Source organism: Pan troglodytes, chromosome 7 (genome assembly GCF_028858775.2).
Source record: "Pan troglodytes isolate AG18354 chromosome 7, NHGRI_mPanTro3-v2.0_pri, whole genome shotgun sequence".
Classification (NCBI taxonomy): Eukaryota; Metazoa; Chordata; class Mammalia; order Primates; family Hominidae; genus Pan; species Pan troglodytes.
This window is the reverse complement of record NC_072405.2, coordinates 110,888,338-110,903,097: the sequence shown is the minus strand read 5'-3', so window position 1 is coordinate 110,903,097 and position 14,760 is coordinate 110,888,338. Positions and strand designations below refer to the sequence as shown.

The 14,760-nt window shown below is 46.5% G+C and overlaps 1 protein-coding gene across 1 annotated transcript in view; it reads left to right on the top strand.

Annotated features, from left to right (window-relative positions):
• The first annotated feature begins 9,748 nt into the window (after positions 1-9,748).
• SNX31 (sorting nexin 31) overlaps positions 9,749-14,760 on the top strand; it is an 83,205-nt gene continuing 78,193 nt past the window's right edge. Inside the window, exons 1-2 of the mRNA XM_016959732.4 lie at positions 9,749-9,888; positions 9,989-10,063. Of these exons, the coding sequence (XP_016815221.1) occupies positions 9,823-9,888; positions 9,989-10,063 (141 nt within the window). The 5' untranslated portion in view covers positions 9,749-9,822. The remainder of the gene's footprint in view (positions 9,889-9,988; positions 10,064-14,760) is intronic.

Here is a 14,760-nt window from a genome sequence, read left to right as displayed (position 1 = left end):
CGCCCGGGCTGGAGAGGCTGGAGGGCAGTGGTGTGATCTCAGCTCCTGCAACCTCCGCCTCCTGGGTTCAAGCAAGTCTCCTGCATCAGCCTCCCGAGTAGCTAGGATTACAGGTGCCCACCACCAGGCCCAGCTAATTTTTATATTTTTAGTAGAGATGGGGTTTCACCATGTTGGCCAGTCTGGTCTTGAACTCCTGACCTCAGGTGATTCACCCACCTCGGCCTCCCAAAGTGCTGGTATTACAGGCAGGAGCCACTGTGCCCGGCCAGCCCCCACACCTTCTTATGTCCCTTACTTCATTCTTGATCCTGCTTTGTAATCCATGTGTGAATCCCACATGAATCTAAGTTCTTCTTAAATCAGCATATTTTCCACCTGTACAATGCAGTTGGAAACAACTGTATTAAAATTTGAATTCCGCCAAGCCTAGCAGCCAGTGGGCACAGAGTAGGTCCCACCAGGAGTGATCAAACGGCAGTCATTGGTTCACCCCTAACCAAGACCTTGACTCATCGCAAAGAACCTCTTGAAAGTACGGTGATCCCGGAAGCATCTCGTGTGTGCTCACACAAAGTCCACACTGGCCATGCCCCACTGTGGTCCTAGTGTCCCACAGATCACTGCAGAGCCTGGGCACTCGAGTTTCAAATCCTGGCTGTGGGACTTACCAGCTGTGCAACTTTGGGCAAGATACTTAACCTCTCTGATCTCAGTTTCCTTATCAGTAAAGTGCAAACAGTAGTACCTATTTCATAGGGTTGTTGTGCGGATCAAGTGAAGTAATATTGTAAAGTGCCCTGAATAGTGTCTGACACATGGGAAGTACCCACTACATGAAAACTATGCTCTTAAATACTGGCTAATGCCTCTGCAGCAGCATTTGAGCATCCACTCACTGTCGCTCAATAGGTTTCTAGCAGCACAGGAAATGAACTTTCATTCTGCACATGAATGAAAAAGACTTTGAATAAAATCTCAGGCAATGTTTCACTGCAGTTTTGTCCCTGCAAGCTGCTTGGATGAGACTCTAACGTAGCTTCCCAGGGAGGCATTTTTCCAACAGTAGCCTCCATCTCCTAGACAGCAAGCTGAGCCAAAATTGCAGCCTTTAGAATCTTCAGAGCTGTGAGGGGCTCTGACCACAGTGGGTTTTACTCACTCTCCAGTAGTTTTCACACTTCGGGAGCATTAGCATCCCGATGCCCAGGCTATCCTCCAAAAGACAATTAAATCAGGATCCCTGAAGGTGGGACCCGGACATCAGCATTTTTTTAAAGCTTCCCAGATGATTCCCATGGTCAGTCCAGGCTGGGCTGAACTGACCTGCCGAGGTCTAAACAAAATGCCAAGGATTTGTGATTTTTCACAGTGGTAACAAATCACAGGTGGTGACCAATTTTTTTAGTTGTTTGTTGTTGTTGTTGTTGTTGTCGTTATTTTTTTTGTTTGTTTTCTTTTGAGATGGAGTCTACCTTTGTCACCCAGGCTGGAATGCAGTGGGGCGATCTTGGCTTACTGCAACCTCTGCCTCCCAGGTTCAAGGGATTCTCCTGCCTCAGCCTCCCAAGTAGTCCACTTCATTCTTCACCTCTGGACCTTCACCAGGTGACTGCTCCATCTCCCATGACCCTGATCTTCACCTGTATTCCCAATCCCCGTCTTGTCCCTCCACTTCAGACTGGCTCCCAAGCCCTCCAGCTGGACCTCCTTCCCACACATCCAAGCACAGTCTGGACTCCACAGGTATACCTGCTGCCTCCCCAAATGAGGTCTCCTTGGCCAGCAAGCCTGTTCCACCCAAACCCAGAGGCAGCCTCGGGGCTCCCTTCCCTCCCTTTTCTTTCTTTCTTTTTTTCTTTTTTCTTTTTTTTTTTTTTGAGTTGGAGTTTTGCTCTTGTTGCCCAGGCTGGAGCACAATGGCGTGATCTTGGCTCACCGCAACCTCTGCCTTCCAGGTTCAAGCAATTCTCCTGCCTCAGCCTCCTGAGTAGCTGGGATTACAGGCATGCACCACCATACCTGGCTAATTTTGTATTTTTAGTAGAGACAGGGTTTCTCCATGTTGGTCAGGCTGGTCTTGAACTCCCGACCTCAGGTGATCCGCCTGCCTCGGCCTCCCAAAGTGCTGGGATTACAGGTGTGAGCCACCATGCCCAGCCTCCCTGCTTTTCTTTACTTCCCATGCCTGATTAATTCAAGTCTTGTGTCACTTTCCCTCCTCATTTTTTAAAATTACATTTTAACAAAATATTAATTTACTGTAAGGTACAATATCCAATGGCATGCCATCTTTCTGTGTAAGCTTCATTAGCATGGTGATGACTGTCGAATGCTTGCTCTTGCACCTGTATTTCTTCAGAATTCAATGCCTGGTTCAGTTTTTCCATACTTCTCGCTGCCAGACTGGGACAGAGCAGGGTCACATCTGGGAATCATTGTCGGCAGCAACCATTACACATGAAGAGAGGATCTAAGAGAAAGGAAATGAAAACCTCCAGAATGTGGATCAAGTACAAGTAGCCAAACTTTGCAACACATTGTGAAAGGATCCCAAAGTGGTTTAGGGTCAACAAATCGTTAAAGCCTAAATGGTTATCTTTTGGTTTTTTGAGGACAGGAGCCATTTCTAGCTAATTACACAGTTTGTGCTTTGCTCTTAAAGTTTTTTTTTTTTTTTTTTTTTTTTTTTGAGACAGAGTCTAACTCTGTTGCCCAGGCTGGAGTGCAGTGGCGTTATCTCGGCTCACTGCAACCTCCGCCTCCCAGGTTCAAGAGATTCTCCTGCCTCGGCCTCCCGAGTAGCTGGGATTACAGGCACCCACAACCACGCCTGGCTAATTTTTGTATTTTTAGTAGAGACAGGGTTTCACCATGTTGGACTAGGCTGGTCTTGAACTCCTGACCTCAGGTGATCTGCCTGCCTTGGCCTCCCAAAGTGCTGGGATTACAGGTGTAAGTCACCATGTCTGGCTGTTTTTGTTTATTTATTTTTCAGAGCAGGAGTGGAAGTTTCTTTAAAATCTTTAGAACAGTAAGGAAAGAAAAAAAGGAAGGAAAGTACACTTGGAAGAGGGACAAGCAGGTGACTTGAGAGACCAAGCACGCTTCTTAAATATTTTTAAATCCATCCTTTTTGACACTGCCCTTGCCTAGGTCTCTGTCTTCTGTTGACAGCCATTCCTGGGACATTAGCCTCTGCAATGTGAACAGGTACAACGTAAAACAGAGTCCCAGGTTTCCTTGCTGCAGACATCTCAGAGCCCTCTATACACTAAAGCACTTTGTGAACATCCAAGAGGGATTATCACAGATGATGCCACCCAGGCCTCCCACCCAGTTTTTGAGGAGCACTTTACAAGACTCATGTTCTACAATCTTTTCTCTCAAAAAACTTCCTTGCTGGTCTGACTGCCTCTAGTTATGTGACAGCCCCCCTCATTCCCTGCACACTGGCCACAGTGATCTCCATCTAGAACACATGCTGTCCACACCTTCTCCCATAGGTAGCTCTTCTTCATCTACAGGGCAAACTCCAAGCTTCTTGGCCCAGCAGCTGCAACCTTCAAAAGATCAGGCTGCCTCCCTCCCCAGCCTCACTGTCCACTTCTCAGGCCTCACCTATACTTCTCCGTAACAACAAACTCCTGCTGATAAAGACATACTCGAGACTAGGTAATTTATAAAGAAAAAGAGGTTTAATGGATTTACAGTTCCAAGTGGTTGGGGAGGCCTCACAATCATGGCAGAATGCAGAAGCTGAAAGGCACTTCTTACATGGTGGCAGACAAGAGAGAATGAGCCAAGCAAAAGGGGTTTCCCCTTATAAAACCATCTGATCTTGTGAGATGTATTCACCACCACAAGAACAGTATGGGGGAAACTGCCCCCATGATTCAGTGATCTCCCACAGGGTCTCTCCCACAACATGTGAGAATTATGGGAGCTACAATTCAAGATGAGATTTGGGTGGGGATACAGCCAAACCATATCACCTGGCTTTTTGTTTCTTTTAATTTTATCCCAGGCCTTTGCTATGTTGCTTTCCTAAAATGCTCTTACCAGTTAACTCTTCCTGAAGAATCTCTCTCAAACATCACCTTCTCCAGAAAGCCTTTCCCACCCTGCTCCTCCCTTCATGCCTGCTGGGTCAATGTCCCTCCTGTGTGCTGTTATGGCAGACCGGACGTCACCGTGCCCCTTCCCCAAGGTGCTGGTATTTAGCAGTTTTTGAATATTGTCTGCCTCCTCTTACTAGGCAGTAAGGTTGTTGTAACTGGCCCCACCTTCTGTCTTCAGTCTTGTTTTGTTTTGTTTCTTGAGACGGATTCTCACTCTGTCACCCAGGCTGAAGTGCAATGGCACAATCTCAGTTTACTGCAACCTCCGCCTCCTGGGTTCAGGCAATTCTCCTGCCTCAGCCTCCCTAGCAGCTGGGATTACAGGTGTGTACTACCACATCTGGCTAATTTTTGTAGTTTTAGCAGAGACAGTATTTCACCATGTTGGCCAGGCTGGTCTCGAACTCCTGACCTCAAGTGATCCGCATGCCTCAGCCTCCCAAAGTGCTGGGATTACAGGTAAGAGTCACTGCACCCGGCCCCATCTTTACTTTTTCCATCTTCATCTTTCAATTCCCACATTGAATGTGATGCCTGCACAGAGGCCCTGAAAGGGACGTGTGCTTCTCAGCAGCCCATTCCCAGGTCCCCTGGGGTGGGGGTCACTTCTGCCATGGCTCGATTCCCAGCAGTTTCATTTCCATAGAGTGGTATTTTCCTGATGTCATCCCTCAAATCTGGGGACTCTTGATTTTCCAGAGTTCCTCAAATGAGTAAGTACAGACTGAAATGTTATTTTTGTTTGGAGAAGTGATTAGGAGCAAGGGCTTTGGAGACTTTCCAGGCAGCCTGGATTTGAATCCTGACTCTTCTCTTACAAACTGTGTGACTTTGGGTGAGTTATTGATTTCCCTCCACCTCAGTTTCATCTCCTATAAAATAGGGATAACAATCACACCAAAGACCAGGGCAGTGGCTCACGCCTGTAATCCCAGCACTTTGGGAGGCTGAGGTGGGAGGAGCACTTGAGACCAAGGGATTAGAGACTGGCCTGGGCAACATGGGCAAAACCCCATCTCTACCAAAAAAAAAAATTAAAAAATTAGCCGGGTGTGATGGTGCACCCCTGTAGTCCCAGCTACTTGGGAGGCTGAGGTGGGAGGATCACCTGAGCCTGGGGAGGTCAAGGCTGCAGTGAGCCATGATCATGCCACTCCACTCCAACCTGGGCAACAGAGCAAGACCCTGTCTCAAAAACAAAAACAAAAACAAAACCCACCAAGTTCAGATGGTTGTTGCAAGCATTAAATGAGTTTGTGCATGTTACACAGAGTTATGTCTGGCCAAGAGTGAGTGCTGCATAGGGTTAGCCAGTCTTGTTACTACATTCAGGACACTGTCCCTCAGATTGCAGGTCTCCTTTCCTCTGAGCTGCTCTTCCTCTGTTCCATTCTCCACCTAGGTGCGCACACGGCCAGGGGCTCAGCCCTCTGCTCTCTGGTATGAGGCTGACTGTGGCCACAGCATCAGTGTAGGTTTTTCTTATGGCTTCCATAACAAAGTGCCTCAAACCGGGTGGCTTACGACCACAGAAATGAATTCTCTCATAGTTCTGGAGGCTGGAAGTCTGAAATCAAAGTGTCGGCAGAGCCATGCTCTCTCTGAAAGCTCTAGGGCTGACTCCTTCCTTGTTCTCCTGAGCTTCTGGTGGCCTGAGGCGCTTCTTGGCTTCTGGAAGCACAACTCCAGCTCTGCCTCCGTCTTCATGTGGCCTTCTCCTCTGTGTCTCTGTATTTCCTTTTCTGTGCCTTATAAGGACCCGCTAATTGGATGTAGAGCTGCCCTAATCCAGTAGGATCTCATCTTGAGCCTTACCTTATGATGTCTGCCAAGACCCTATTTCCACATCAGGACACTATTCAACCAACTACAGTCAGTCTCTGAGTAGGTGTTCTGGACCAGAAAATCCTCCAGGAACCATGGACATTTTAGAACCACTGGTGTGATTTTGTAGTTCTCCTATGTATCGTATAATTTTGTATATTTCCTCAAATTCCAAAGACCCTCGAGCACTCAACACAGACCAATACAGGTAAAGACAGAGAAAGATACACATCCCAAGCCATCCAGCCTTACCTTTCTGACTCACTCATCTGAACCTCAAGAGAGTGAGGAGGACACAGGCAGATGAAGAAAAATACACAGGATGCGAAGACTTAACTCTGCATGCCCAACCTTCCAGCTCCTATCCCTTTCTGTGTTTGCTCAAAACAGGTGTCCACCAACCAGGAATCTCTTCCATGTTTGCTCAAGACCCTTTTTTTCATATGGCCACAGCTTTGACTGTTGGGGTGATGTGCGCAACACCTGGGCTATAAGAAAAGATGCAGCAAAGGAACCCATAATGCACATTGGCTGGGCCCCTCTGGTGTAGAGCACCAGCCATTACGATCCATCTCACTGGCTCCCTCGTGGACCCCATTGCCCTCCCCATCCCAGAGGCCCAAGGGTGTGAAGGACTCAGGAGACGTGGAAAGTTCCAGAACAAGACAGAGCCATACCTCATTATCCATACCTCCAAAAGAGTGTGGGTACCAGATATCAAAGAGCCAAAAAGATTACACACCAAGTAGATGAGAGGCAAAATGCAAATAATGCCTAAAGCTTTCAAAGTAGGAAATAGTGCATTTGTTCTGTAATACTATGGCCCATATTACAGAAATTGCCTCTTTTTAAAATCTGTAAATAAGCTTAGGCTCCACAAGGTTAGGGGACTGAGGCTGCCATGTCTAACAGCCTCACTGCAGCGCCTGGCCCATAAGAAGCACTCAATGAATACTCCCTGAATGAAGAAATGTTAAGCTTTTATTGAGTGCTGACCATGCACCAGGCACAGAGCAAAGTAAAATACCCCTTGGAAACAATATAGGATTGATTCAGAAATTGAGCACCATAAATGTTTATTTAAAACTCCATCAAGAATTAAAAACTTGTGGGCCGGGCGCGGTGGCTCACACCTGTAATCCCACGACTTTGGGAGGCCGAGGCGGGTAGATCATGAAGTCAGGAGATCGAGACCATCCTGGCTAACACGGTGAAACCCCGTCTCTACTAAAAATACAAAAAATTAGCCGGGCATTGTGGCGGGTGCCTGTAGTCCCAGCTACTCGGGAGGCTGAGGCAGGAGAATGGCATGAACCCGGGAGGTGGAGCTTGCAGTGAGCCGAGCTCACACCACTGCACTCCGGCCTGGGTGACTGAGCAAGACACTGTTTCAAAAAAAAAGAATTAAAAACTTGTAAAGGGTGTGCTTGTCAAGTCGTGGTACAGATTTCCCCAGGCACCCCTGAAAAGCAGCTTCACAGAGCACAGGCTCTAGAGGTAGACCACTTACTTCACATCCCCCATCTACTATTCACAAATTCTGCAATTCAGAGCAAGTTTCTTCATTGCCCTATGCTTCAGTTTCCCCGTCTGTGAAATGAGAATAATATCAGTACCTACTTCAGGCAATTGTGAGAATTAAATGACTTCATTCATGTAAAGTGTTCAGAGCAGCGCCTCCAATCGCTGCTACCATTATTATACTTCTCTCTTGGTCATGTTTGAAGATTGTCTTGCACAGTGTGGAGTACACAGAAGGAGCTCAATAATGTTCACTGACTGAATGACTGAATAAGAGCTGACTGGCTACAGCAGAGGTCAGGGATGCAAGAGGACGGTGACTTGCACAGAGGCCTGTCCTGTTCCAGTTCAACTCCAGGGGGGCACTTAGTGAAAGGAAGGAAATGGCCCTGTTTGGACATTGCCATGGGGTGAAACCAGGGTCCAGGCCATTCACCGGAGCAGGAAAGTTCCAGGAAAGCTGGGGCCACTTCTGGGTCTGACCAAAATGCTCTGTTTTGCCCTGAAGATCAGACCAGATTCCAGAGCTGCCGTGATCAGGCTTTGTCCCAAGAGGCACTCAGGAATGCCCCTGGCCTTGGTATAGGGAGGCCTTCCAGATCGGAGATGGCCTATGGGCAGGGGAAATACCCTAAGGCCCATCTATCCTGGACTGAAAATTCCCTTGAAGTAAGTAGAGTTATTAACATGATTTCATAAGAAGGAACTGCAGCTTAAAGAGTGCACTAATTTCACACTTGTAATCTCAGCACTTTGGGAGGCCGAGGTGGACAGATCACCTGAGGTCAAGAGTTTGAGACCAGCCTGACCAACATGGAGAATCCCTGTCTCTACTAAAAATACAAAATTAGCCGGGTGTGGTGGCGTATGCCTGTAATCCCAGCTACTCAGGAGGCTGAGGCAGGAAAATCACTTGAACCCGGGAGGCAGAGGTTGTGGTGAGCTGAGATCGCGCCATTGCACTCCAGCCTGGGCAACCAGAGCAAAACTCTGTCTCAAAACAAAACAAAAAAAAAACAAAAAAACACAAAAAACACTAATTTGCCCAAGGCCTCTCAACTAGAAGCCACTAAGCTGGGACATGAATTCCTGTTGCCATTCTCTTAACTACTATATGATACTGCTTCCCTCACTTAATGGCCCTAGCCTCAATTTCCTTTTCTATAAGACCAGAACTGTCAATGGCTCCTAGCCCACAGGTGTTTGTGAAAATTAAATGGCATAGCATATGTCAGGTCCTGGCACCCAGCAAGCACGCAGGAGGCACCGGTGTTTGGCAGGCGTCGCTTCTCCTTCCTTAGTCTCGGATTCCCGTTTCAGGCATGCAGCTCTTACCCCAGGGATGACTGGCATTTGAAAGGACTTTCAATGATCCTGATGAAATCCTGCAGTAAACGACTCAGACCCATGAAAAAAATGCCCTGTGAGCTTGGACAAGTTCCTCCACCCCCTGGGCCTGTTTTATCCATGGTAGGATGTCCTCTGTTTACCTGGAAGAGTTACGGGTAGATTAAAGGAGAGAGGGAAGAATGGAGCCAGCCCAGGGCTTGCTACAGAACAGGCTGGTGAGAGCTGCAGCATCTCTGTGCTCTGTGATCACGGCAAGGTGGGAGGAATTCTAGTTTCATTTAACTAAAATAAGAGAATTAGGAAGATTATTTTCCACAGCAACTAAAAATGAGAGACTGTTGAAAGAACTTGCACTGGGTAGTCCAGAGAACCAAGTGTTTATGTGAATGCACCTGTCTAAAAATGAGGGCTTCTCAGGGATCAAGAGAGACCCAAGCCATTTCCATTTGTGGGGGGGCTTCTGGTATTTTAAGGGGAAAAAACAAGATTGAAAGAATAATACTAAAGCAAGGTTGCATATATTGCTGCATGTCTTGTGTTACATTTAACAAATGTCAGTACAAAAAAACTGACCAAACATAACTCTGCTAATCATAAGGCAGTTACTAGATCTATGTAATTACAGAAATCTTAATTAGTGCACTTCAGGCAGCGTTGGCAGGTAATGGGACACAAACTGTTTTCAAGCCCCTCACGGGCCTTCTTGGAGAAAATGCCAACAGCGGCCGATGTCCGGGGTGGGGGTGGCCGTGGATGCGCCCCAGACCCAGGCGCCACCTATCCCGGGACCAGAGCGGCGGGGCTGGATGGGGCGGGGACTGGGAGGCGGCGCGGCCCGGCCCTGGCCCCACCTGTAGATGTCCCGGGCCGGCGAGAGCGGGCGCCGGGGTTTGCTCTGAGTCGCGTGGCAGGCCGCGCTGCGTCCACCGCTGCCTAGTTCAGAGCCGCGCACCGCCCGCCGCCGCAGGTCGGGTTCCCAGCGCTACTCCCAAGACACCGCTCAGCCATGAAGATGCATTTCTGTATCCCGGTGTCCCAGCAGCGGTCCGACGCGCTGGGGGGCCGCTACGTGGTGCGCCCAGGGCTGGGGTCAGGGTGGGCACGGAGGGGGCCGGTGGCAATGCTCACTTATCCCTCGGCTCACCCGGGACGGGGTGTCTGTGTGTTTGCAGCTGTACTCCGTGCACCTGGACGGGTTCCTCTTCTGCAGGGTGCGCTACAGCCAGCTGCACGGTTGGAACGAACAGGTGAGCAGATTGGAGGCGGGTACGAGCCCATCCACTGAGACAGGTGGAGAAAGCTGTCCCCAAAGCGCTCTGTTCCTCTGACTCTGGCAAGACACTGGGCCTTTCACGGCCTCGGGCTTCCTATTGTGAAACAGGGTCCTGGTAAGGATGAACTGAATTGCTTGGCATACACTTGGATGAATGCATGCTGCGGCTCCTGGTCGCCTACAGCTGTGAGATGAGGGAACCGGGCGCAGGTGATTCTTCCAAGCCCCTCGCAGTTGCAGCCGGGTGATCCCCGCTAGCGCCGCCTGGCAGGGCGCTGGGGCTATGCTGGGCCCCATTTCAGTGCCCGCTGTTCCCCAGGACAATGCTTCCCTCCAAAATCTGGAAACTGGGTCTAGATCAAGGCCTAGAGTCTTTGGAGTCTTGTACATGGGTATTTAATCTCCTTTGTCTCGAGAGTTTCTTAAGTTTGCCCCCTTTAAAAAGGTGTGTCTCTAGTTTTGTTTTTGAATGGCCATGAGGCTTCAAGTACTGGCAGGCTGGGAACCAGGGAACATGACTTACCAAGCTAGGATAGTTTCTCACCCTGCTGTCTTGACAGTATTTTCTCTGGGAGGCAGACTGATTTATTAGTCTGCTCTAATGGGTTTCATTGTTCTTATAAGGAGGTGTTATAAGTCTTCAAAATGGATTAGAGAAGTAAATGAAAGTTTAGAAATAAACTTTACACTCCTCCTCCACTCCCCCATGAATAGTGCTTTTTGTTTTTTTGTTTTAGATTTTAGGTTATAAACAGCATATACTTAACATTAAAAACAAAAGTATAGGCCAGGCACCGTGGCTCATGCTTGTAATCCCAATACTTTGGGAGACTGAGGCAGGAGGATTACTTGAGTCCCAGAGTTTGAGACCAGCCTGGGCAACATAGCGGAGACCTTATCTCTATTAAAAAAAAAAAAAAAAAAAAGTGTAGAGAAAACTGAAAAAACTTTCCCAGAGGCAACAGCTGTTTTTGTTTGTTTGTTTGCTTGTTTTGAGAGAGTTTTTTCAGACAGTCTCTGGGTTTCTAGTGAGTTAGATACACCATGTTTCATTTAACCATCTTCTGTTGACCGACAGCTTAGTTTGTTTTTTCTGCTATTAAATTGTCACTGTAGCAAGCCTTCTTGCTCATACATCATAGTGCATTGGAAAAGTCCATTTTCAAGGTGTGATTAAGTATCTTTGGAGTCAACCAAGAACAGTTGTAATGTGGTTACTAGTTAATTTGAGTGGTCATCTTTGTATTACTAGTGCTGTGACCCAGTAGGTCCTTAGGAACGATTGTCAAATGATTGAATGAAGAATGGCATAGATTCAGACTTCTGGAAGATAAGAAGCTACTTGTGACTGAAACACATGGGGAATTGTGAGGACTGCAGAGGCAGGGATCTCAAAGGAAGAGAAAGGATGAGTGTCTTAGGCATTGGCAGGGGGAGGCAGGGTATCCTCTCCTACCTTCCTCTGTCTTCCTGCAGCTTGAGGTGGGGAAGGGGCGGGAGCAGAGCAGAAGGCAGCAAGAGAGCCTGTGACTGATCAACTGCATCCTGGCTGATCACTTCACCTCTCCTCTGATCTTCAATTTTCTCATCAGAAATAATAAGCAAATGGGTCCTTATGGATGTCAGCCTCACAGTGTGCTTGTGAAGATTAGGGGCCAGCTGCTTGCAGAGACTGGTACGTAATATATGCTCAGCAAACATTTGTGGACTCAAGAGGCTTCAAGCATTCCTGAATCTGGCCCTCCTTACCCAACAGACTTGGGAAAATGCTTATTTTCAGGAAAACTCAGATGAACCAAATCCTAGCAGGTCCAGAAGCAGAGGCATAGAGTGAGTAAATTTTATTCTTGATCTTCTATTTGGTAAGGCATGAAGTAGAAATTGTCTGTTATTTACTATCGGGGCCTTTAAATATTAAATTACCATGGCTCAGTGCCCTCAGTAGGGCATACAATAGATTTTAATAAAATAGATTTTAATAAATATTTCATATTTATCCCAGATTTCTCAAAATAGTAAAATGGAAATTTCTTTGTCTAGTTTCCAACTTCCATATATCGCATATGAATATTTATCATTTTCCCCCTTTCTATACAAACTACTACATTTTTAAAGAAACTATTTAGATCTTAGATGGCTATTGGTATTTATAATCAATCTGAAACAATAACAAGTAGTTACTGTGTGCTGAGTTCGGTACCAAACACTTTACCTGTAATAGCTTAATTTTTATAATAGCCTTATGAGCTGGCATTAGAATTAGTCCAATTTAACAGGTGAAGCCTCTGAGGCACAATTTTCCTAAAGTCATACTGTTAATGTTGGAGGCAGGACTTGATTTCTAGAACCTGCTCTGACCTATTACATTAATGTGATTTCTTTCTAACGTTGATAAAATAAATCGTATCAGTAAAACAATGAGTCAAATGACTGAGTCCTAAACTAACATACTTTTACTGTATTTTGGAATCATGTAATGTAATAAAATTCCCCAACTTTATGGGTTCAGTGTAATGAATTTTGGTAAATGTATATAATTACCACCACCATGATCAAGGTTAAATTTTTTTTTTGCCTCACTCTAAAAGTCCCCTTGTCCTTGAAGGAAACCAAAATATTTTATCCCAAAATGTACTACTATGACATATTTCAAGATGGCTGTGTAGAAAGCTGGAAATATCAGAATAGCTGAAAAGCTGCCTTTTGTGGAGGAGATTTGCACCTGTAGAGAGAATCTGTATTGATGCAGCCAGGCTTTCTCTGAAGTCCTCTCTTGTTCAGATTTAGGAAAGAATCACAGAGAGTCTGACACCTTTAAAGGTCTGAAACAAATGTTTACCAACTATTCTTTCTGAGAGCTGCTACCTGTGGGTTTCCTCTGTATACTAAGACCACTTTTGCTTGCCGGGTCTCTCCTCTTCTTCCCGTGACCTGTCTTGCCACCATAACCTGATTTGCCACCATAACCTGTTTTTGACCACGCCGCTTTTTTCTGTAATCTCAAGATGGTATAAAACCATCAACCATTTGGCCATTTCTTTGAGATCTTATATTTTGTAAGACTCCCACACATGTTAGTAAATTTGTATGCCTTTCCTTCTATGAATCTGCCTTTTGTCAAGTGGTTTTTCAGTGAAGCTTCAGAGGATGAAGGGGAAGTTTACCCTTGGCCCCGATATTCTTTTTGCTCTCAATCCCCTTCATTCAGCCCTGACCCCAGGCCTCCAACATCCACTCTCTGTCATGAGAGTTCCAGACACAGGATTTTGTTCCAGCAAGTCCCCAGTAAGGTCAGCAGTTCAATCACCATCATCATTCTCATTTTATAGGTAAAGAGTCTGAGGCCGGGCATGGTGATTCACACCTGCAATCCCAGCACTCTGGGAGGCCAAGGTGGGTGGACTGCCTGAGCTCGGGAGTTCGAAACCAGCCTGGGCAACATGGCAAAACCCTGTCTCTACCAAAAATACAAAAAATTAGCCAGGCATGGTGGTGCTCCTGTAATCCCAGCTATTCTGGAGCCTGAGGTGGGAGGATCGCTTGAGCCTGGGAGGTGGAGGTTGCAGTGAGCTCAGATTGTGCCACTGCACTCCAACCTGGGTGACAGAGTGAGACCCTGTCTCAAAAAAAAAAAAAAAAAAAAAAAATGAAGAGTCTGAGTAGGGTTGCTAGATTTAGCAAATACAAATACAAAGTCTCCCAATTAAATTTAAATTACAAATCAACAACAAACAATTTTTTTTTAGTATAAGTATGTCCCATGCACCACTTGATACATATTTAACTGAGCATCCTGTATTTTATCTGGCCACCCTAAGTCTGAGACTGAAAGTTTGGGTGACCTCTCCCAGATACTTCTCAGCTAGTTTTTATTTCTCCTATTCAGTGGAGGATGTGAAACGGCTCAGAATTCTTAATCTGATTTAACACAGAGCACTGTAAAAAAGGAAATAGTAGAAAGGTCCCATCTGTGTGTGTGTTTGGGGAATATGAGTTTATTTCCAGTTTATTTTCTGGGAAGTTCTGCATCCTGATAGAATAGTTTTCATCTATATAATTAACTGATTATTTGCTTAAGAAATGTTTACTAAGTTTCTATTATATGCCATGCATTCTGTTAAATTCGGACTATTACTTTAGCATGTGTGATCTTTGGCTTTAAGAATTGGACTTATATTTTGCATGTTGGATAACTGAGATTGAGGGGCAGTACCTGGCACAGGTGAGGTGGCCTCTACTCCATCTCAGCCAGGGTATGTGGAGAGCTAATGCATAAAAACTGGACCTGGGTTGGCCAGGTGCAGTGGCTCACACCTGGAATCCCAGCATTTTGGGAGGCCAGGGTGGGTGGATCACTTCAGCTCAAGAGTTTGAGACCTGCCTGGGCAATGGTAAAACCCCGTCTCTACTAAAATACAAAAAATTAGCCAGGTGTGGTGGCATGTGCCTATAATCCCAGCTACTTGGGAGAATGAGGCACGAGAATTGCTTGAACCCAGGAGGCACAGATTGCAGTGAGCTGAGATCCCACCACTGCACTCCAGGCTGGGCAACAGAGGGAGACTCTGTCTCAAAACAAAAACCAAAACAAAGAAAAGCTGGACCTTGGGAAGAGGTGGATGTGTTTCCATGGGCTCTGCTGTGACCTGCGCCCTCTGTCATCCTCACCTG